The sequence below is a fragment of the Corythoichthys intestinalis genome, chromosome 20 (genome assembly GCF_030265065.1).
Source record: "Corythoichthys intestinalis isolate RoL2023-P3 chromosome 20, ASM3026506v1, whole genome shotgun sequence".
Lineage (NCBI taxonomy): Eukaryota > Metazoa > Chordata > Actinopteri > Syngnathiformes > Syngnathidae > Corythoichthys > Corythoichthys intestinalis.
Window position 1 is genome coordinate 8,318,883 of NC_080414.1, and position 24,336 is coordinate 8,343,218.

Below are 24,336 nucleotides of genomic sequence, written 5' to 3' on the forward strand. Positions count from 1 at the left end.
GTCCCTGACAAAAGTCTTGTCGTTTATCCATTTTGTAGAAACAATTGCTAAATAACCTGACTTTGAATTATTCAATTGGTTTCAGAAATGGCTCATATGAAAGCTAAGACCCCCCCAAATGATGTTGAATGTACAAAAAGATATTTGTTTCACTGAAAAAAGATTTATCATTTGATGAAGACATAAAGGTCAAATTTTGGCAAGACAAAAGTTTTGTCGCCTACAGAAAGTAGTGTGAAAATTGAATAAAAAATGTACTTCAAATACAAAAATATGTTACATAACATAAGCAAATTAAGTAGTGGTGCTGTGAGATCCAAATTTAATATTTTGTATGACTTCCATGGGCTTGAAGGGCTGCATCAATGCGGTTCAGCAAGGATTCATACAATTTTTGATGAAGTCATCAGGAACATCAAAGAAAGCAGTCTTGCATGCCTCCCAGAGTTCATCAATATTCTTAGGTTTCGTCTTCCATGCTTCCTCTTTCATCCTGTTCATGTCTGGTGACTGGGCCGGGGCAGTCCTGGAGGATCTTGATCTTCTTTGCCTTGAGGAACTTTGGGGTAGAGATTGAAGTACGCGTTGGAGCACCATCCTGCTGCATGCGTGCGTGGCAGCCTGGCAGTTTCTGTTTTTTTTAACACAGGGTTTTGACAGTTGCCATCATATTTTTGGGATATAAGCACCGTTCCAGCCCCAAATCTTTTACTGGAACGGCGTTCCAAACCGTTTTGTTCCACTTTCATTCCTGCATATCATGTTGTATCTCATATTTTTCTATTATTAAAAGGTGTAATTTCTCCAGAAATGTCAGTTTCTAGGCAAGGCAAGGCAAGGCAAATTTATTTATATAGCACAATTCAACACAAGGCAATTCAAAGTGCTTTACATCACATGAAGATCATAAAAATCACATTTAAATCAATACAACGTAAAAACTAAGACAAAATCGGAAATAAAATTATACATAAAGATCGCATTTAATAACAAATAGAATAAAAATAAATAAATAAAAATAAAACAAAAACTACTACTAATAATAATAATTGAAATCAGCAATGGAGATAAGCATAAGAGGAATAGAAAGCAAGTAGATTGAAATATATAGACAGTTATGGATATGCAGTGCTAAACAAAAGCGTTTTTAGCCCTGATTTAAAAGAGCTAACAGTTTGAGCATACTTCAGACATTCAGGTAACTTGTTCCAGAGGTGAGGAGCATAATAACTAAATGCTGCCTCACTCTGCTTGGTTCTTGTTCTTGGAACATGCAGAAGACCGGTTCCAGACGTCCTTAGTGGTCTAGATGTCTCATAGGAATCTAACAAGTCAAGCATGTATTTTGGTCCAAGGCCATTAAGTGTTTTGTAGACGAGCAGTATAGTATTTTATAGTCTATCCTTTGACTCACTGGAAGCCAGTGTAGCGGTTTCAAAACCGGTGTAATGTGGTCCAGCTTCCTTGTATTTGTGAGGACTCTGGCTGCAGCATTCTGTACTAGCTGCAGCTTCCTGACTGATTTTTTATCAAGACCCGTAAATATACCGTTGCAATAGTCCAATCTGCTGAAAATGAATGCATGCATAAGTTTTTCCATGTCTTGTTGAGTCAGAAGCCCCTTAATTCTGGTTATATTTTTTAGGTGGTAATAAGCGGATTTAGTGACGGACTTTAGATGGTTATCCAATTTTAGGTCTGAGTCAATAATTACACCAAGGTTTCTGACTTGATTTGTAGCTGTAAATGACATTGTGCTAAGTTGGCTGCTTATCTTTGACCTTTCCTTTTTTGGCCCAAAAATGATCACCTCTGTCTTCTCCACATTTAACTGGAGAAAAGTCTGGCACATCCATTCATTGATTTGATGAATGCATTTACTCAGGGAGACTAAGGGACTATAATCATGTGGGGACACAGAAATGTACAGTTGTGTGTCATCTACATAGGCGTGATAGGAGATGTCATACTGTTCCATTATCTGAGCTAACGGAAGCATATAGATGTTAAATAAGAGTGGTCCAAGAATTGACCCTTGAGGGACTCCACACGTGAATTTGGTTCGTTCTGACTGATGGTTTCCGATTGACACCAAGAAATCCCTATCATGTAGATAGGATGTGAGCCACTGAAGAATAGTGTCAGTAAACCCTACCCACTGTTCCAATCTGCTGAGTAGTATGTTGTGATCATCCGTGTCGAATGCGGCGCTGAGATTCAATAGTAACAGAACAGATGATTTGCCTGCATCGGTATTCCGACGAATATCATTTAGGACTTTGATAAGCACGGTCTCGGTGCTGTGTTGTGGCCGAAATCCAGACTGAAATGAGTTAAAAAGATTGTTTTGCATCATAAAAGTCTGGATCTGTTCGAACACAACCCTTTCGATAATTTTCCCCAGGAATGTCAGATTTGATATTGGCCTGTAATTGCTAATGGTTGAGCCATCCAGATTAGGTTTTTTTAGGAGAGGTTTTATTACTGCAGTTTTTAAAGTCTGTGGAAACTCTCCTGTTTGGAGAGAAGTATTTATAATCTGAAGTATGTCTGGGGCTAAGCAATGAAAAACAGTTTTGAAAAAGTTTGAAGGAAGGATGTCAAGGCGGCATGTTGTGGGCTTTAATTTTGACACAATTTCTGTTAAAGTGGCATAATCCAAGAGGCTAAACTGTCTAAGATTGACGTGGGGGACATTTTGGGAGGCATTTAGTGTAACAATTGTTAATCTGGAGTTGCACACAGTCTGTCTAATCTTTAGTACTTTGTGTGTAAAGAATGCTGCGAAATCATTACAGGACACCTCAGATGCCAATTCCTGAGGTATTGATGCTTGTGGGTTTGTCAGTTTGTCAACAACATAGTTAACATTTCATGTACATTTTTTTTTTTTTTGGTCCAGAATTTATTTATTCCATTTATCTAAAGGCGTAGAAGGCCCTGGACGTCGCCTACACATTATTGGATCAAAATGTAATCACCCCGACCTTTTTTCCAATGCGGAAAAACGAGATGTGTCTATTAGGGTGATCTATTTATTCATTCAAGTTGATGATGATGCACCCAACAAACAATTTAGGCATGGTGTCCATTAGAGGAGGTACTATTAAATGTGAGATAGACAACGCTATTACCTCATTAACCTAAAACTGTCCACAGCAACTCAACGAGAACAAAAAACAACCATGAAAAATAAATAGTAGAGCACAGACAACCACAAATCTGGAAAAATATCCCACACACTAACCCTCAAGGTAAACACAATGCTTCTGATAATGCAGGGAATTCTGTTAAGATGCTATTTAGAACGTGAACCCTCCGACACGCTCTTCTTCCATCAGATTCTGCGACTCGTTCATCAAGACAAGATTGCCCAATGACATCTGCGGTTTCACTTGGCTGCACGCCGAACTCGCCATCATTACGGTTAATGAGTAGGACCGCTCACAAAGTGTGACAGGAGTGTGACACTTTAACTGCCCAAAGACGAAAGCTGCAGATGGGGCTGGATAATGGAGCCTGCAATATCATCACGGCTTCGGTAAAATGACGAGCAATGTAGATTTCAAACAAGCAATATCAAAAGCAACAAACAAGTGATATTGCATAAACATGTCCATTTGCTCTATATTGCTTTTTCAGCAATTCTACTTGCATTGTTGATGTTAATGTTAACATGTACACAATCTTTGGAGACTCAGTCTCATTCATTTTTCGCTAAAGTTATATCGCTCTAATGCCATGGCAGATGCTGGTCTTTCGATGAAGGGAATCTCAAAGTGTGTCCGCCTGTGAGTGCTTTGTGAAGGTGCTCAGTCGGGAGAGAAACTAGAGTGCCAGAAGTCAAGTCTCCAAACAGGAGCAGCCACAATCGAAAAAAACACAGAAAAATGCTCGATTTTTCGCTAGTTGTTTTTAACAAAGTAAGGCTAGGTTCATACTGCAGGTCTTAATGCACAATTCCGATTTTTTGTCATATCGCTTTTTTTGGCGTGCCCGTTCACACTGCCTTTGTCCATTGAGCCCGTTCAAGTATCACGCAGTCCGAGATGCGCTATGCAAATTGACCCACATGCGTAGGAGCATCAAAACAAATGCTGGCTCAACATCACTCTACGGTGATCATAGTTTGATTTCCAAAAAGAGGACACAAATAACAGACATAAATAGTGCCTGTCCTGTCCTGTCCTGTTCACCCCTGGACCTAAGTAGACCCTTACTGGCTTTTCCAATGCTAAAATTTGATGCAATTCTGTTGATATACGAGGGCAAATCCTACTGCCTGTTTGTTGAAGTGCGACATGTTGTTGTTGCTGACCTGTCATAAGTAGATAGGTTAGTTGACAAGTCGTCTATTCATGTGAATTTGAGAGTTATTTTTTTAGCCTGTCACGGGGTAAAGCCTACTATTTGTTATTAATTTCTAGGCTCAGTCTGAAGGCTAATGCAGTGCCAACAATCCACCTGCCAGGCCCTCATGCACCAAATACATCTTAACAAAAATAATGACTATTGTACTATAGCAGTGGTCCTCAAATACCAATTCTTGAAGGTCCACAATTATTTTTTTTCATACAAGCCTGGGTCCATTTATCAATGTCGGTCAAGTACAAGGCAGGTCGAAGGTGGTAAAGGTGGTTTTCTTTTGACCAAACAAAAATACAATGTTCATTCTGATGAAATAAAAATAAATTAACTTTTTGACTTAAAAATAAAAATACAAAAGTACGATTAAAATAAAGTACACGACTGCAGGTACAAACAGATTGCAAAGTGCTGGGTGCGACTCGTGTTTGACTTTTGAGTTTGCTTACACTGGTGTAGTCCGTCTACGCTAGCTAGTAGCATGTAGGCTCTCTCAGCCAATCAGCGCATTGTCGTCAGAGATATGACAACAGAAGTGAGAACATGTGTAACCGGTGTATCCGCACCATCCCGCGTTCCGATCCTCCTCGTCCACGTCAGGATTCGAACCCGCGCAATCACGACGCTTCCACTCGGCACGTGGAGACACTAACCGCTAGACCATGAGCTCGAGCTGACAGCCTAGCTGCCAGCGCACCCACATGAAGGCATCGGAGGGAAGGTTTTCCACGCACCGCTTCACACACGTGGACCTGCGTATAGACCCTACTCACATGACGTCACAACCACGCCCCCGCGCCATACTGTCCGTCAACTCGTCCTGTTGACGCATTACCGCTACGTAAATTCCTCCTATTATGGCGTGTTTTTCTGCTCGTTAACATTAATAATCAAAATGGTGAAGGCGTGTGTGGTGGTCGGTTGCAATAACAGAGAAGATAGACGGAGAGACTTGAAGTTCTACCGTATTCCGAGAGACCCGGAGAGGAGAGCGAGATGGACTGCTGCAATTCGACGAGAAAACTGGGCTCCAAACGATTACCACAGATTATGTAGTAGTCATTTTATATCTGGTAAGATGCATTTAATATATATTTAGAGGGTTTTGGGCTGACAACCACAATTAAGATCATTGCTAGGCTAATCGCCGACAACATACACTCAGACGTTGTGAATGAACTACCTGAAAATATTTAATTATAAGGGGATAATAAGACAGTTGTCATACAATTAATTTACAATTTCACTATTGAGGTCAAAAGCCAAAAAATAAATTCAACTCGGGACAATCTGGAGTAGTGCTATCGCACTTCATATTTATTACACATTATATATGTATGTAGTGAGAGTGCTATCGCTAAACCATATAAACATTAAAAGCCCTAGCTCCATTGACAAATGACATGAAATACATTAGACTTGACAGTGGATGTTAGCAAGAACAAAAGATTTTTAATTTTCGTGGACGAGGACCTGTTTCACCCAACCAGCAACGAAGTATTTATAAGCCTCCAAGCTCTTAAAAGTTTTTCAAACTTTCGTGAGAATAGGCTGATTTTGTGAGGACAAGATAGTTGTAAATATCAGGGTAGCAGATGTCAGGCAGAGACGGCGAAGACCGCGGGTCGAAAAACATCGATTTAGGCATCAAATATGGATCTGGCGAATGGATAAACTGAAGCTTTTCCACATAACGACTTTTATGCAACGCATCCAATGAGTTTACAGCGTCAGATAACACCGGGGCTTCCATGAATTGCTCTATAAATTGCACGACTAATTGAAACCATTTAGAATAGGGCTAAAAAATGACGGACAATATGGCGGCCGGATACAGCAACACGTCATTTTGTGACATAGGTGAGTAGGGTCTATACCCATTACACGTAGAAGATACTTGACTAAAAATGAAACATAACTTAGCGATAGAATAGTAGCGCATAGCGATAGATCGGTGATTCATACAAATGATATATGTTGAAAAAAGTTTTTTTTTTCTTCGTTTTTTTCGTTCGTCCTTGGGTCCGCAAAGAGGTGTGTCGTGGACCATGGTCCGCTAATTGAGGACCCCGTTACTATCGCATCAACACGGAATGAATACTATCGGGCAAAGAAGATCAAAATCCTCCAGTACTGGCCAGCCCAGTCACCAGACATGAACATCATTGAGCATGTCTGGGGTAGGATGAAACAGGAAGCATGGAAGACGAAACCCAAGAATATTGATGAACTCTGGGAGGCATGCAAGACTGCTTTCTTTGATGCTCCTGATGACTTCATCAATAAATTGTATGAATCCTTGCTGAACCGCATGGATGCAGTCCTTTAAGCCCATGGAAGTCATACAAAATATTAAATTTGGATCTCACAGCACCACTACTTAATTCGCTTGTGTTATGTAACATATTTTTGTATTTGAAGTACATTATTTTGTTTAATTTTCACACTACTTTCTGTAGGTGACAAAACTTTTGTCTTGCCATAATTTGACCTTGATGTCTTCATCAAATGATAAATCTTTTTTCAGTGAAACAAATATATTTTTGTACATTCAGCATCATTTGGGAGGGTCTTAGCTTTCATATGAGCCATTTCTGAAACCAACTGAATAATTAAAAGTCAAGTTATTACCAATTGTTTCTACAAAATGGATAAGGGATAGTCAGGGACTGTATTATGTATGATATATTTGATCACTTTTGCCTCTGCTCTGATGGTGTCAATCAAAACTCAGCATTATTATCACTGATACAACTTTTGTTCTGAATGCCATTAGTTTCTACAGGAGGTGCAAAGTTGCACTTATCCATACATCATATGTATCTTGCCCACGGCGTGTACATTGCAAAAACAATGCCTCGACGTATGGGGAATTAAATCGCTATTAGTCCATGAAGGCAGGAATGGATGATGGAAGACCTTCAGAAGATTTTTTTCTCTCCCCTTTGGGAAGGATGCAGCATGGATTTTTAAGGATATCACATTAATGTTGTGACTTGACTTGAATTTTTAACATTATGGCTCTAAGAGTCAGAGCACGCTGGTTTCTCAGCAGGGTAGTAAAGCCCCCGGGTGAAATCATACAAATGGTTGAAAAAATATTTTTAAAATTGCCAATAATACTCTTATACTGTGTTTTGCATGGCATGGAGGGAAAGTCAAAGTAAGGAACACAATTACTAAACATAGATGAAAAGTTATCTTAGAATACGCTTCGATAATTATCAGATGGTTATCGTATCACAATATTGAATATAAGGAGAGAGATTTAAAAAGGACAGGCAACACCTATGTCCAGTGCATCCCAGCAGATTGATCTTATTTAATAAATTGGACAAAAAAAAACACACACGGAAAAACATACTTTTTCCTGATACTATTGGCGGAAATTTGAATTAAAAGACCTGAAACTGGAACTGATCTCACAACAGTGTTGTTTTTGTCAGCGATGACGATAATGAAAATATTTTGTCAACAAACACTTTTTCATGAGGATGACGAGACGATAACGAGCTAAAAACATGTTTTGGGAGGCTAAAACATAATGAGAGAGATGCCAGTTTTCATCTGACGAGACGTAAATGCGCAATGCATGCATTTCAATATAAAAAAGTCAATAATAAAATTGAACACACATTGCCAAAGGCAGAACGCGAACGTGGCCATAGCTATTAATCAGGGTCCCCCCAGGATTGATAAATCTAAATTCAAGACTTTTAAGACCTTTTTTAATGCCATTTCAACTGAAAATTAATACTTTTCTCGCACCCATTATTTAGATAATACTGAATCATATTAAAAAAATAAAGCACTGAACGTCAAATTTAACCTCAATTACCAAGTGTGTTTGACAAAAGAATGCACATTTACTGAAGATACAAGTAAAACGCATTTAAATATAAGGTCTTTCAGATTTTTTCCCCCCCAGAATAAAATGGATTTTACACTATTTTTGTAAAGCAACTTCAGAAATTACATTTGCAATACAACAGGTTTCCCTTTTAAGAGGACCAAGTCAAGGTGGTAGGTTGGTGATTCAAGTTGGTCACCTTAACTGGTGATTGTCAAGTTGGTCACCTTAACTGTAAAATCAGTTTTAAATAAATAAATTACACAAAGTAGTAGTACTGTATTTTAGTAACAAATCGTGGACTGGGCCACATAACCATCTCTGAACAGAAATGTACTAGTCTACAGGTTTTCACGACCATATCCCAATGACAATCACAAAGGTATGACATTTATTACTTCAAGGAGAGTAAAATAATACATATTTACGGTACAAGAAAATCGTTTCCATGTCCATCGTTTGGTAAGAAAAAGCTGTTTGTACGAGTGACGTGTGGGCGCTCAATAATAAAATAAATAAGCAAATATATAAAATAAAATAAACGCTCAATAAAGCGTTATAAATAAGCGTTCCCGTCAGGGGGGACATTTCACGCGAGGCGGCTATTTTTCGGCACAACAGTTGTTGATCTACGACTCCGGTTTATCTATGCTAAGGCTAGTGCACCTGCCAATACCCCATTGAACATGGCTAACTCTTGAGTTAAAACTACGAAATTCACATTCATTCGAAAGGCAAACCGTGTAGAAATACATTATTGCATCTAACACATTTTAATTGGAGAAATTGGCAACTTACTTTGAAATGTTAAGCAGGTCCACTGCCTTCGCATGACCCATAAACTGCGACCCAAAGTATCTGGATGCGACTTGGTCGCCGATCCAATATCTCACATGCTGGTCCAACTGTTTGGACTTGGTTGTCTTGTTGAGGCTTTCGTCGAACATAACAACTAAGGCATTTGAGCAGTTCCTTACGTTAGCACACAGTACTGTGCGATTGCCTGCTGGATGCTAAAGATGCTAACAGCGCGCACGCACGAGGTGCATTACGATTTGTAGCGCATTGCATCGTAAAAATTCTACCCGTCATCTTCATTATGGATTAAAAAAAAAAAAAAAAACTTCGTCACGGATATAATTTAGGTTGCACTGAAATGTTCTTCAAAATTAACACCACGGTGAAAAAACTCCAGACTTACGACAGCAAATTTAATACTTTTAATACCTTTAATAATGAAAAACTAAATTCAATGCTTTTTTAATACTTTTAATAACCCGCGGGTACCCTGTTAATAGTTCTTCAGATAACTATAGCATAAAGAACATGCTAACAAGTTTACCAAACCATCAGTGTCACTCCAAAACACCAAAATAAAATGTAAAATGATATCATAATGTGTTAATAATTTTACACACAAGTCGCTGCTGAGTATAAGTCGCACCCCCAGTCAAACGATGAAAAAAACTGCAACTTATAGTCCGAAAAATACGGGGGGAAAAAAATCATAAAGGTTTTCATATCACACCTAGACAATTAACAAAGGGAATATGGGTTAACTATAGAATACCACACTAAATTCAAGAAAGAACAGGAAATGTAAGCTAATTTACAAATGCTAGCATAACTTGTTCCAGCACCATATAGAACAGCATGAACAGTGTCAAAGCTGGTCCTCATCTGTTATACCACATTATCGGTGATCCGATACTATGGCAACAACAGAGATGCTGTTATTCCAAAGATTCTGAGGAACATTTTCTTTTGTTTTTGTATCTACTGATATTAGTTTAAAAAAAAAAAAAAAGCTGTTATTTTTCAAATTCGAGCATGCCAGTGGACAAAAGGGACTGCGGATGAGGAAAAATTAAGTTCAGATTGCATCAAAAACCCAAATGACGGCAATGGATCAAATAGATACAATCACCAATTTGTAAGGCGAGAGATTGGTTCCAGCAGGAAAATAGGCTGCCTGCTTATTGATTCAGTTGCAGCCAGTAATGAAGCAGAATCCATCACTGACTGGTGGAAGAATATATTCACACTTTTGCTAAAAGCCCCAAGGAACGGTGAGCACCCGCTGTTCATCGCATTCGCAACCAACCGAGGGAGTTGCTTTGCATAGGGACGTTAGGGACATAACACTACCAACTTTTCAGGATGCTCAAATTGTCCCCACCATCCTTTAAGCAACCTTATATGCATTATATAATGAATTCAGCTATACAGGTAATTTAGATTGTCCTCCCATATGTTTTAAGGATAGAAATGACACTACCATTATTCAGTGAATTAATTTTCTTATGTTCAAACTTACATTAACCCCCTGTCACTTGCTGAATGCGTGGCCCCCCCCAACACACACGCGCTCACACTCACCCTGCCCCGACAGAAATACAGTACATGTCGACGACATGCCGCCTCCTCCGCCCCTATAAGTTTTTTTCGGCCAGCAACAGCCACTGTAAGTTATTTAAAAAGACGCAAATGTTGTGACCTCTAATTTTTTTACTGAAAGTCCGACCTGCAGCATAGTTAGCGTAAGATTAAACTGTGTAAACTTGCTAACCTGCAAAACTCGAGTACGAACCTGTTTAGAGAGAAGTATCTTTCCGTTTGTGTTTTCTACTGTTAATGTTAACTAAACTAAAGAAATTTAGTTAACTCTGCTGGAACCAGAAAAACGTTAGCAAGAAGCTGCTTAGAGAGAGACGGGTGCTGAATAACCCTATATGTTGCTCAAACAACACAACATAATTAACTACTAGGGTTGTTCCAATCATGCTTTTTTGTTGCCGATCCGATCCTGATTGTTTTAGTTTGAGTATCTGCCGATCCGGATATTTCCCGATCCGATTGCTTTTTTTTTTTTTTGCTCCCGATTCAATTCCAATCATTCCCGATAATTTTTCCCGATCATATACATTTTGGCAATGCATTAAGAAAAAAATGAATACACCTCGGACGAATATATACATTCAACATACAGTACATAAGTACTGTATTTGTTTATTATGACAATAAATCCTCAAGATGGCATTTACATTATTAACATTCTTTCTGCGAGAGGGATCCACGGATAGAAAGACTTGTAATTCTTAAAGGATAAATGTGACTTTGTATATTGTGACTAAATATAGCCATCTAGTGTATTTGTTGAGCTTTCAGTAAATGATACTGCAGCCATTTAACTTCTGCCCAAATGCATGATGGGAAGTGCAACCATGACTGTGCGTAGGGACACCCATTGATGTATCTTCTCTGCGTTGGGAAAGAACATAGGGTGTTAAGAAAATGATCACCTACTACCTTTCTACGCCACATCGCCTCTCACGTTATTTTTAGTTGCTGAGAGAGATATTGTAAGGCTTTAGGCACATTATAAATGGCCCCAAAGGCTGTCAAAATTCTCTCTACTCATTATACGCTGCCTTTTAGCGCTATCTATAGGTAAAACGGTGTCTTTATAGAATGAACGCGACAATGCGTGAGTGGGTCGTGCAGTGCATGCGTCAATTACTTAGCGTGATTAATTTTTAAAAAATTAATTGCCGCTGTTAACGCAATAAATTTGATAGCCCTACTTTAAGCCAAAACTACTCTGGATGAGTGTAAGACATTTTGTCTGTAACGTTAAATACAATTAGAAAACGATTTCAATAAAAAAAATATATGTATTAAAAAAAGGCATGTCCGATATTTTTTTTTGCCAATTCTGATACTTTGAAAATGACGTGATCGGACCCATCTTTGATCAAAAGCGCTATTTGTCTTGTTGTTTATGTTATTTTGTAGAAGGAAAACATTATTGAGATGTTTGGGATGTAACAAATGCAAAAAATAGCTGTGTTAAAGTCAAAGTTATGTTTGAAATTTATGCTTTAACAAAAAGCTTAATTTCTCTGATTTTTCATCAGAAATTGGAAAATTGCTCAAACTAAGCTATTTTCTAATGCTGAATGCTGAAAAAGATATGAACTAACTTTTTCCTGCTGAAAGAAGAGTCTAATCTTTATTTTGGTGGGTTCCATGTTTATATAGCAATAGAACAGAATTTTCTGTGGGCCTTGCAAAATCAGTCAAAATCCAGTAAAACGGCCGGTAGCGAAGGGGGTTGCTGTTGTTTTGCTGAAACTTTTACTATCACTGGGGGACTCACACCCACTCAACTCAGCGCTACCGCGCAACAACTCTCGCCAACTCCTATCTCACCCCCTTCTGCTCGCCCACCTCTTCGTCTGCGCCAAATTGGTAAAGCCTGTCATATTGTAGGGGACAGCGGCCCCTTGGGAATGCCGGTAACACCATGCTCTCCATTAAATGTGAGCTTTTTCAAAAACTGGATTTCACTGATGTTATAAATGACTTTTCTGTCAAAAAAATCTAGGCGCATCACTGTTTGAGGGCTTGATAACTCGTGTTGTTAATAACGGCGTTAGAATATAACGGCGTTACTAAAGAAGTTATTTTTTTCAGTGATGAGTAATCTAATTATTTTTCTCATCTTGGCAACGCCGTTACCGTTACTGAGGCGGGAAAGGCGTGCGTTACTAAGTTGGTTGAATTAAAAAAAAGTCTGAGAGAGACGGACTCACGGAGACGAGAGAGCAGAGCAGGAGTGGGGAAGACGCCGTTGCAAACGCGATGCTAGGTGGCTCCAATAATACCTGAATGCAGCCATAGCCTACAAACTACGCCCACATGATACAGTAGATATCACATATTATAGAACTAGATGCAAATACCAGACACGGGTGCATTGGCAACATGTTTTAAGGACTACATGCGTTAGTAAACAGCCGCCATCTTAAAGCAGTAGACCTCTCAGGAAGGCTCTGATGTAGCGATCCTTCGTAGCGAACCTAAGTAACTTTTTTTTTTTTTAAAAATCTAAAATGCTCCTAAATCGGCAAAATCTTGACTTAAATCTATCTTTAAATGATGAAACAGTTTTAAAACGTACACATGTTGAAAGTAGACAGAAGGGAACTAATGCAATAATGGGAGCAATTTTAACGGTTGATTCACAACTTTAAATGACGTCCACACATAGCAAAGGTTACTATCTAGTTATCGCAATACCCTTGTGTCTAGTTAAGTGGAGGGTAAAGAATTGGGCTAGGGCGAATTATCCCCAAAACAAACCTTTAAACTTCACATTGTGTGACCTGTTTTTTTTTTTTTTTTTTTTTGAGAAAAAAAACCATGAAAATTATCAGTAGTTACTTTGCCAAGTAACTAATTACTCTTACACTCCGGTAACTGAGTTACTAACGCAATTACTATTTGGGAGAAGTAATTTGTAACTGTGATTAATTACTTGTTTAAAGTTAAATTAACAACACTGTTGATAACCCCAGGGATGTGGAGTGGGGAGGCACAGGATGTTTATTTATACTCTTTTGTTGATTAGCAGGCAGGCATAGCACTCTCAGTTGGATTGTACTGTAGCCTACATGGGAAAATAGATGGAAATTGTTTATATTGTGTCACATCACATTACGGCCTGTTAAATTTAACTGTCCATCTCAAATAATTTGAAATTTTACACTGTCATTGCTTTCAAAGTGTTAAAGTACTGCGTATGTTGCCGTGACAAGGGTGGGGTGGGGGGCCCTATAATGGTCTCTTGCCCTGATTATAGTGTATAAATTCATACAGGGTAACACAATTCACCAGATTCAATCTACGAAAAATACAATTATGCCTTTAGGGGTAAAATACAACCAGTGTGTGAACTCACCTTTACCTTTTAGGTGCAAGGAAATGTCACAAAGACTTACATTTAATCGGTCCTATGGGGTGAATTTATTATACTCTTAAACACTACCGTGTGGCATGCGTTTAATAGCCGTTGAATTTATTTGACAGCTGCATATTGCATGTTTTTGGAGGAAGACTACAATAAATCCCTTGCTTTTCCCTTTGTGTTTCTTTGAAAAAAAAAAAAAGGCATCATTAAATCTTATAAATTTTACTCATCCTTTCTCTTCCCCCGTTTACACTGGGAGTTCCCTTGCTCTCTCTGGAGCTCTTCGATGCAGTTAATTAGAGCCTCTGGTATAGGATGTCATTATCTCCTGTTGCTGTTCCTTCTGGCTTGCACACTGTGGTAGTTTATCAGTGCAATATTAGCAACTGGGGAAAATATAAATATCTCCCAAAGTGACACTGTGTAGTTCTACGCCACCGAAAACGGAAAACACAGGTTTTTGTGTCTGTTTTCTCATCCCTGAAAAAGAGGAAAGTATGCCAAAGGTTGTCCCCCCTCCTTCAATATTTGACAATTGAAGTAATTGCACAGTATCCGATACCATTGGTTGGCTGTGTGACATTGTATAGCATGTTACGACATTCGTTTGGGGAAACAAAGACAATAGAAAGATGTGTGAAAGTCAGATAAGAGCGAAGTAACAGATGTAGCCATACATGACAGTGGCACCAGTGCTATTTTACAATGTGTGTATGTACACAAGCAAACTGAAGCTGCATCAGTTTATTTTAGGGCTGTCAAAATTATCGCGTTAACGCGCGGTAATTAATTTTTTAAATTAATCACGTTAAAATATTTGACGCAATTAACGCACATGTCCCGCTCAGACAGTATTCTGCCTTTTGGTAAGTTTTACAGCAAGGCTTTTTGTGTTGTCTAACAGCGAACTCTTGTGGTCGCTTTGCGACATGGTTTATTGTTTTCTTGCCAGTTCAATATGGCTGCATGACGTCTCGGGCTGACGCCTACGTTGTAATGTTGTGCTTATATGATCCTTGGACAAGATTTGTCCGTAAGTATGGTTGTTGTAAAGAATGTACATATTATGTTAGTAAGCGAAATGTTATATTTTTTGTATGAGACGCTTTTTTTTTTTTAATGTTTAGTGAACTTGTATAGCGTGCTAAGCTAACGTTGTTGCTAATGCAATGCTTGTGTACTTTTTTTTTGTAGTTTTAAGACGGTCTAAAGAGGACAATGGTTTGAGGCCATTTTATTTATAAATCAGATGAAAAAGGAAGAAGTCTGATTATTAAGGTGTCATTCACTAGCTGTCTAGCTTTGGAAAAAGTAGACGCTTTGGAGTGAGGACAGCATAGACAGATTTAAATGACAGTAGAGTGAAATGCCCACTACAGTCCTTATGTACCGTATGTTGAATGTATATATATCCATCTTGTGTCTTATCTTTCCATTCCAACAATTTATTTTACAGAATATATATATAATTTAGAGAAAAATATGGCATATTTTATAGATGGTTTGAATTGCGATTAATTACGATTAATTAATTTTTTAGCTGTAATTAACTCGATTAGAAATTTTAATCGTTTGACAGCCCGAGTTTATTTATTTTAATTCTAAAAATGTATACCGCACCTGACTATAAGCCGCCACCCACCAAACTCAAAAACGACATTTGTTCATACAGTGGGGCAAATAAGTATTTAGTCAACCACTAATTGTGCAAGTTCTCCCACCTGAAAATATTAGAGGCCTGTAATTGTCAACATGGGTGAACCTCAACCATGAGAGACAGAATGTGGAGAAAAAAAACAAACAGAAAATCACATTGTTTGATTTTTAAAGAATTTATTTGCAAATCATGGTGGAAAATAAGTATTTGATCAATTCCAAAAGTTCATCTCAATACTTTGTTATGTACCCTTTGTTGGCAATCACGGAGGCCAAACGTTTTCTGTAACTCTTCGCAAGCTTTTCACACACTGTTACTGGTATTTTGGCCCATTCCTCCATGCACATCTCCTCTAGAGCAGTGATGTTTTGGCTGTCGTTGGGCAACACCGACTTTCAACTTCCTCCAGAGATTTTCTTTGTGGTTGAGATCTGGAGACTGGCTAGGCCACTCCAAGACCTTGAAATGCTTCTCACAAAGCCACTGCTTTGTTGCCCTGGCTGTGTGTTTGGGATCATTGTCATGCTAAAGGACCCAGCCACGTCTCATCTTCAATGCCCTTGCTGATGGAAGGAGATTTTCACTCAAAATCCCTCGATACATGGCCCCATTCATTCTTTCCTTTACACAGATCAGTCGTCCTGGTCCCTTTGCAGAAAAACAGCCCCAAAGCATGATGTTTCCACCCCTATGATTCACAGTGGGTATGGCAGGGGTCCCCAAACTACGGCCTGCGGGCCGACATTTGGTCCGGCCCCCTGAACAAAAAAAAAAAAAAAAAAAAAAAAAAAAACACAATTTTTTTTTTTTTTTTTTTTAAATAGTGTCATTTATTTCCTGGCTTTTTTCTGTGAAGAACCCAGAGAGGGCTATTTGGTTATTATCTATTTAATTAATAGTGTTATTATATTATATTATATTATATTACATTATATTGTATTAGGGCTGTCAAACGATTAAAATTTTTAATCGAGTTCATTACAGCTTAAAAATTAATTAATCGTAATTAATCGCAATTCAAACCACATATAAAATATGCCATATTTTTCTGTAAATTATTATTGGAATGGAAAGATAAGACACAAGATGGATATATACATTCAACATATGGTACATAAGTACTGTATTAGTTTATTATAACAATAAATCAACAAGATCGCATTAACATTATTAACATTCTCTTAAAGTGATCCATGGACAGAAAGACTTGTACTTCTTAAAAGATAAATGTTAGTACAAGTTATAGAATTTTTTTATACTAAAACCCCTCTTAATGTTTTCGTTTTATTAAAATTTGTAAACATTTTCAATCAAAAAATAAACTAATAGCTCGCCATTGTTGATGTCAATAATTACACCATGCTCACTCATTATGCTGAAAGCCATAAAATCAGTTGGACCCAAGCGCCAGCAGAGGGCACCAAACACCAAAAAACAAGTAACAAGCGGACATTACACTCTGCTGTCATTTTAATCTGTTTGAGCAGGGCATGTGCGTTAATTGCGTCAAATATTTTAACGTGATTAATTCAAAAAAATAATTACTGCCCGTTAACGCGATAATTTTGACAGCCCTAATTATATTACAGTAATATTATATTATTTTTTAAAAATTTTATTTACTTTTGTTCTGTGAAGAATCCAGAAAGGGTTATTTGATTGTGGCTTTCTGAAAAACAATACATTTTTACATTTAGGCACTCCTGCACTCGTCACACCTTATCTGTTACAAACTGACCCCGGCCCCTCATCAGAGAAGAGAAAGGTTATCTGGCCCTCACAGGAAAACGGTTGGGGACCCCTGGGGTATGGTGTTCTTTGGATGCAATTCAGTATTCTTTCTCCTCCAAACATGAGAAAATGTGTTTCTACTAAAAAGTTCTATTTTGGTTTCATCTGACCATGAAACATTCTCCCAGTCTTCTTCTGGATCATCCAAATGCTCTATAGCGAATCGCAGACGGGCCTGGACGTGTACTGGCTTTAGCAGAGGGACATGTCTGGCAGTGCAGTATTTGAGTCCCTGGCGGCGCATTGTGTTACTGATAGTAGCCTTTGTTACTGAGGTCCCAGCTCTCTGTAGGTCATTCACTAGGTCCCCCCGTGTGGTTCTGGGAATTTTGCTCCCCGTTCTTGTCATCATTTTGACGCCACGGGGTGAGATCTTGCATGGAGCCCCAGATCAAGGGAGATTGTCAGTGGTGTTGTCTGTCTTCCGTTTTCTAATAATTGCTCCCACAGTTGATTTCTTTACACCAGGGGTCCCCAAACTTTTCCCTGTGAGGGCCACATAACTTTTCCCTTCTCTGATGAGGGGCCGGGGTCAGTTTGCAACAGAAAAAGTGTGACGATTGCAGGAGTGCCTAAATGTAAAAATGTATTGTTTTTCAGAAAGCCACAATCAAATAACCCTTTCTGGACTCTTCACGGAACAAAAGTAAATAAAATAAAATAAAATAAAATAAAATAAAATACAGTAAAATACAGTAAAATACAGTAAAATAATATAATATAATATAATATAATATAATATAATATAATATAATATAATATAATATAGCATAATAAACACACTATTAATTAAATAAATAATAACCAAATAATCCTCTCTGAGTTCTTCACAGAAAAGGCCAGGAAATAAATAACACTATTGAGGAAAAAAAAAAATCTAAATACTCTCTGGTATTGTTCAGGGTGCCGGACCAAATGCGGAGGCGAGGCGTATCCGGCCAGCGGACCGTAGTTTGGGGACCCCTGCTTTACACCAAGCATTTTACCTATTGCAGAATCAGTCTTCCCGGGTCTACAATTTTGTCTCTGGTGTCCTTCGACAGCTCTTTGGTCTTGGCCATAGTGGAGTTTGGAGTGTGACTGACTGACTGACTGAAGTTGTGGACAAGTGTCTTTTATACTGATAATGAGTTAAAACAGGTGCCATTAATACAGGTAACGGGTGGAGCCTCGTTAGACCTCGTTCGAAGAACTTAGACCTCTCTGACAGCCAAAAATCTTGCTTGTTTTTCGGTGACCAAATACTTATTTTCCACTCTAACTTGGAAATAAATTCTTTAAAAATCAAACAATGTGATTTTCTGTTTTTTTCCCCCACATTGTCTTTCATGGTTGAGGTTTACCCACGTTGACAATTACAGGCCTCTCTAATCTTAGGAGAACTAATTAGGAGAACTTGCACAATTGGTGGTTGACTAAATACTTATTTGCCCCACTGTAGGAAGACAATGTAAATGACCTATATAACTGACGTCATTATATAATGCAAATAAGGTTGCTTAAAAGTTGGTGGGGAGAATTTAAGCATCCTGAAAAGTTGGTAGTGTTATGTCTCTTCCGTCCCTATGCAAACCGACGCCCTTGAGCCCACACATGTGGAGCATGCCCAGTGTGAGTTACAGAAGCAGAACACAGGAACGCTATGTAATCAGCCCTTACACATCTTCCTCTGATTTGTTCTTTGTGCTGACTAAAAAAGAGAAAGTGACCCTACATGAACTCCTTCGACTGAATTGTCTGACCCCTCAATGATGCAAGGCCCCATAGCAGCTATGAATACCCACTTTGGGATACTGCTGACAGCTGCAGACAGCCCTCATGTAATATCAAGGTTTCCTGATGCAACCCTCTGACCCTCATCTTACTGCATATAGTGAGTGGCTGAATGGAAATGAGTAAGAATAAAAACTTTGTAAACCGTGTACCTGACAGACCGGCGGTTGACTCACCTTGGACCGTGGCGGCGCCCGGATGTACCATTTGCAGTCGACGGCCTCGTTGGCTCCAGCTTTCCCGTCTCTGGTGATCTGACGAGACTCAACGATGCCTTCCGGACCAACCATGTCGTACTGACACGCTGAGGCACACCGGTGAAATAAAGCAAATACAGTCTTGTCAACTTAAATAAATAGTACACACTATTGGCATGAAAAAAAAACATTCATCAGAAAAGTGAGTACTGTAATGAATGAAAACAGGAAAGCGAGCACAGGGATGAATTACCGTATTGGCCCGAATAGAAGACGGCCCTGATTATAAGACGACCCCCTCTTTTTCAAGACTCAAGTTTGAAAAAAGACTTTTTGAACACAAAATTAATTTTTATACAGAAAATAAATTACAGTACATCTGAAACAAATGATTGTAACAAAATATTTCAGAGAAAAAGCATGTTATTTTGCCTCATTCAAATCTTAATATCTGAACATTTAAATATGTGAACTAAAGTGCAATCACATTCGTAAATGAATGGCTTCTGGTTTTTGAAATGTAAATAAACCAATTTATTGTGATAAAACAACAAAATTGCAATAACTGCATTAACCATCAAAGTGAGGTCTAACTGTAACTGTAGACTTGAAACAAATCTGAATAAGGAAAAACATTGCAATAAAATAATGCAAACTGGTTAAACTTGAGAGTAGCTGAGATCTGTCATGACAGAACATTGTTCCTCAAGTTCAGCATTCGCTTAATTGATATCTGGCGCCATCTAGCGTCGTGAATGGGTATTGACATGCAATGGTAAGTTTTATTTAGGGCTGTCAAAATTATCGCGTAATTAATTTTTTAAATTAATCACATTAAAATATTTGACGCAATTAACGCACATGCCCCGCTCAAATAGACTAAAATGACAGTGTAATGTCCGCTTGTTACTTGTTTTTTGGTGTTTGGCTCTCTCTGCTGGCGCTTGGGTCCAACTGATTTTATGGGTTATTACTAGAGATGTCCCGATCGATCGGCGTCCGATCACGTCATTTTCAATGTATCGGAATCAACAAAAAAATATCGGACATGCCTTTTTTTAATATATATATATATATTTTTATTTAAATCGTTTTCTAATTGTATTTAACGTTACAGACATAATATGTTACACTCATCCAGAGTCTTTAGTTTAGGCTTAAGGTAGGGTTATCAAATTTATCCCGTTAACGGCGGTAATTCATTTTTTAAATAATTTATCACGTTAAAATATTTAACCCAATTAACGCATGCGCTGGACGACCCACTAACACATTATCGCGTTCAATCTGTAATGGCGACATTTTATCTATATATAGAGCTAAAAGGCAGCGTAAAATGAGTAGAGTGAATTTTGGCAGCCTTTGGAGCATTTTTTTAATTGGCTAAAGCCTTACAATCCTTCTCCCTACAATTAGAAATATCGTGGAAAGTAATGTGGGGAAGAAAGGTAGTAATTGATCTTTTTCTTAGCACCCTGTGTTATTTCCCAACGCAGAGAAGATGATATATCAATTGGTACCACTACGCACAGTCATGGGTGCACTTCCCATAATGCATTTGGGCAGAACAGTTAAATGGCTACAGTATCATTTAGTGAAAGCTCACCAAATACACTAGATGGCAATATTTAGTCACAATATACAAAGTCACATTTATCCTTTAAGAATTACAAGTCCACTGTCCGTGGATCCCTCTCACAGAAAGAATGTTAATAATGTAATACAGTACTTATGAACTGTATGTTGAATGTCAATGGGTTTTCCCATTGGCAGTGTATCAAATACTTGTTCTCCCCATATATTTGTCCGAGTTTTATTCATTTTTTTCTTAATGCATTGCCAAAATGTATATGATCGGGCAAAATTATCGGGAATAATTGGAATTGAATGGGGAGCAAAAAAAAAAAAAAAAGCAATTGGATCGGGAAATATCGGGATCGGCAGATACTCAAACTAAAACGATCGGGATCGGATCGGGAGCAAAAAAACATGATCGGAACAACCCTAGTTATTACCATGAGTGAGCATAGTGTAATTATTGACATCAACAATGGCGAACTACTTGTTTATTTTTTGATTGAAAATTTTACCAATTTGTAAGAGGGGTTTTAATATCAATTTTTTATAAGTTGTACTAACATTTATCTTTTAAGAACTACAAGTCTTTCTATCCATGGATCGCTTTAACAGAATGTTAATAATGTTAATGCCATCTTGTTGATTTATTGTTATGATAAACAAGTACAGTACTTATGTACCGTATGTTGAATGTATATATCCGTCTTGTGTCTTATCTTTCCATTCCAACAATAATTTACAGAAAAATATGGCATATTTTATAGATGGTTTGAATTGCGATTAATTACGATTATTGATTTTTAAGCTGTAATTAACTCGATTAAAAATTTAAATCGTTTGACAGCCCTAGTTTTAATAACTTTATCCTGAAAACATAGCCATTGGCCATATTGACTTGCATTAGCATAGCCACTCCGGAGCCCTGAAAAATAATAGAAGACTAACAAACGATACGGAATATTTTGAAATCAACTCCACTGACTAATTAACCCCTCCTAACTCGAAGATTACGCCTGATGTCAAAAATTTTGAATTCCCCCTTTAAATATATATGACAACTCCCACTTTGTCAGTCTTATTCCAATGCAAAAAACACCGTCTTATATTCGGGCCAATATGGTAAAAGGTAGAGAGAGCGAATACCTACAGGGTAGGGGTGGTGGTACTCCCATGTCTGAAAAGTCTGGATCTGAGGAGAGAAAAAAGGAGGGATTCAACTAGAATGCAAGATCACAAAGCAAGATCTTCAGAAACACACAGATGATGGAAGAGTGCCTGTCAAATAAACTGAAGTGTATAACATGTAGCTCAATTTAAATATCATCTGGTTAGTTTATGAGCATGATTATTTTTTAAGGTTATTATTGAGATCACATTGTTATGATAAGGAGGCATTCAGTAAGAAAAAGTTTTCACTCTTATGGAAATTAGTTCTGCAAGATTTTGATCTGTGGCAATTTTTGCCCCTCATTTATCCAGAACACTTGCAAGGTCACCAATTTTGGACCTCAGAGAGAGCCGAGCTCACAAACTGTTCCACTGCAGAATGAAAAACTGCCCCTCATTGCAAATTTATACTTCTCTACCCTACATTCTTAGTTAATAGAAGAAATAAAGCTGGGTGAAGTGCGAGAAGTATTCCAAAAAAATGTAGAGGGCATTTTAAGAGGATACATTTAATCCATGATGAAGTTTCACAAAACTGGGAGTGTGCCAAACCCATACATTTTATCAGCCTCATGGGATAGAGGAAGTATTTGGTAAAGTTTTGAAAGTCACCTTGACGTAAAAGCTTTAAAGCAACATTTTTTATATAAGCGTTGTCCAGGCCCGGAGTGGCTAATTGGCCGGGTTTTACACATTTTTAATACTATTTTAATTTTTTGTTAGGTATTTATTCATGACAGTGAGTATTACTTACAGTTGTATGAAAAAGCATCGGAACCTTTTGGAATTTCTCACATTTCTGCATAAAATCACCATCAAATGCGATCTGATCTTTGTCAAAATCACACAGATGTAAAAACAGTGTCTGCTTGAACTAAAACCACCCAAACATTTACAGGTTTTCGTATTTTAATTAGGATAGCATGCAAACAATGACAGAAGGAGAAAAAAATACTTAACACTAGAAGTCCCGTTTTTTTTTTTTTTTTTTTGCAAAATAAAGAAATACCAGAAAGACATCAAATGACCCCATTACTAAACTGACTACATTGCTTTATCAAACAATAGACCCCTCAAACAAGCCATCAAGCAGCCTCGGTGTGAAGGGGCGGTTTCACTCTGGATAGCTGCAATTAGCATCTTGTATATTTGCAAATCCAGACTTGTTACACTACTGGTTTAGTGTAAAAATGATGAGAGGGCCATGTGGCATGAAACTAAGACTGGCACCCAGAACTATAGCTAAACCAGACTGTCTACATTTGAGAAAATTTAGTGTTAGAACATCTGGGACAAATCCCATTAACCACGTTTACTTTGTCTTGACAAGTCCAACATTCAGTTGTCAAGGTTCACAGTTTATTATGTTGAAGCACACAATGACCAAAGAACTTTTCACAACAGCTCAAACAGCTGTTTTGACACAGCAAACACAAGCTTCAGTATACAGTTATACTGTAAAAAGGTTGTCCGTCCGATTGCATGCCTGAGCGGTCCACTGTCTGACAAAGGCAAGGCAGCCCTGCCATGCAAACACTCAAGATGTTATTTGGAACAATCCAACCCTGTGGTTTTGAGAGTCTGAATCGGAATGACTAATGAGGACCTCAATGCTCACAAAAGATGCCGATTAGACTCAGATGACCCTTCTCTGGTAACAAAAGATATTTGTATTAACTGATCCACCTTTGGTAGTTCTAGTGTTAAGTGAACCCTCTGCCTAGGAGACTTAAAGAGCAATTGAAACCATTTTTTACCAAACAATTAAAGTCAGGTGTGTGCCCAATCACTTATGAGTGATTTAATGCGGCCCTGTCCACTATAAAACACACACCTGGTAAGAATTGTGTTGATGAGAAGAGATGCATCATGGTACTGTCATAAGAGCTGTCTGAAGACCTGCGATCAAGGATCGTTGATTTTTATGAAGCTGGGAAAGGATACAAAACCATCTCTAAAAGTATGGATGTTCATCAATTGACAGTCAGAGAAGTTGTCTACAAATGGAGAGAGTTTGGCACCTTTGCTCCTCTACTGAGGAGCGGCCATCCACCACAGATGACGCCAAGAGTTCAGTGCAGAATACATAGAGAGGTAAAAAAAAGAACCCTAGAGTGTCTGCTAAAGACTTACAGAAATCACTGGTCCAATATCTCTGTGCATACATCAACTCTAAATAAAACTATGGCAAAGAGGACTCCACAGA

The 24,336-nt window shown here is 38.1% G+C and overlaps 1 protein-coding gene across 7 annotated transcripts in view; it reads right to left on the reverse strand.

Annotated features, from left to right (window-relative positions):
* neto1l (neuropilin (NRP) and tolloid (TLL)-like 1, like) overlaps positions 1-24,336 on the reverse strand; it is a 267,411-nt gene that overhangs the window by 24,571 nt on the left and 218,504 nt on the right. For all 7 annotated transcript variants that reach the window (XM_057824255.1, XM_057824259.1, XM_057824256.1 and 4 more), the window contains 2 exons: positions 22,111-22,152; positions 19,365-19,492 (listed from right to left, as the gene is read on the reverse strand). In XM_057824255.1, the coding sequence (XP_057680238.1) occupies positions 19,365-19,492; positions 22,111-22,152 (170 nt within the window). The remainder of the gene's footprint in view (positions 1-19,364; positions 19,493-22,110; positions 22,153-24,336) is intronic.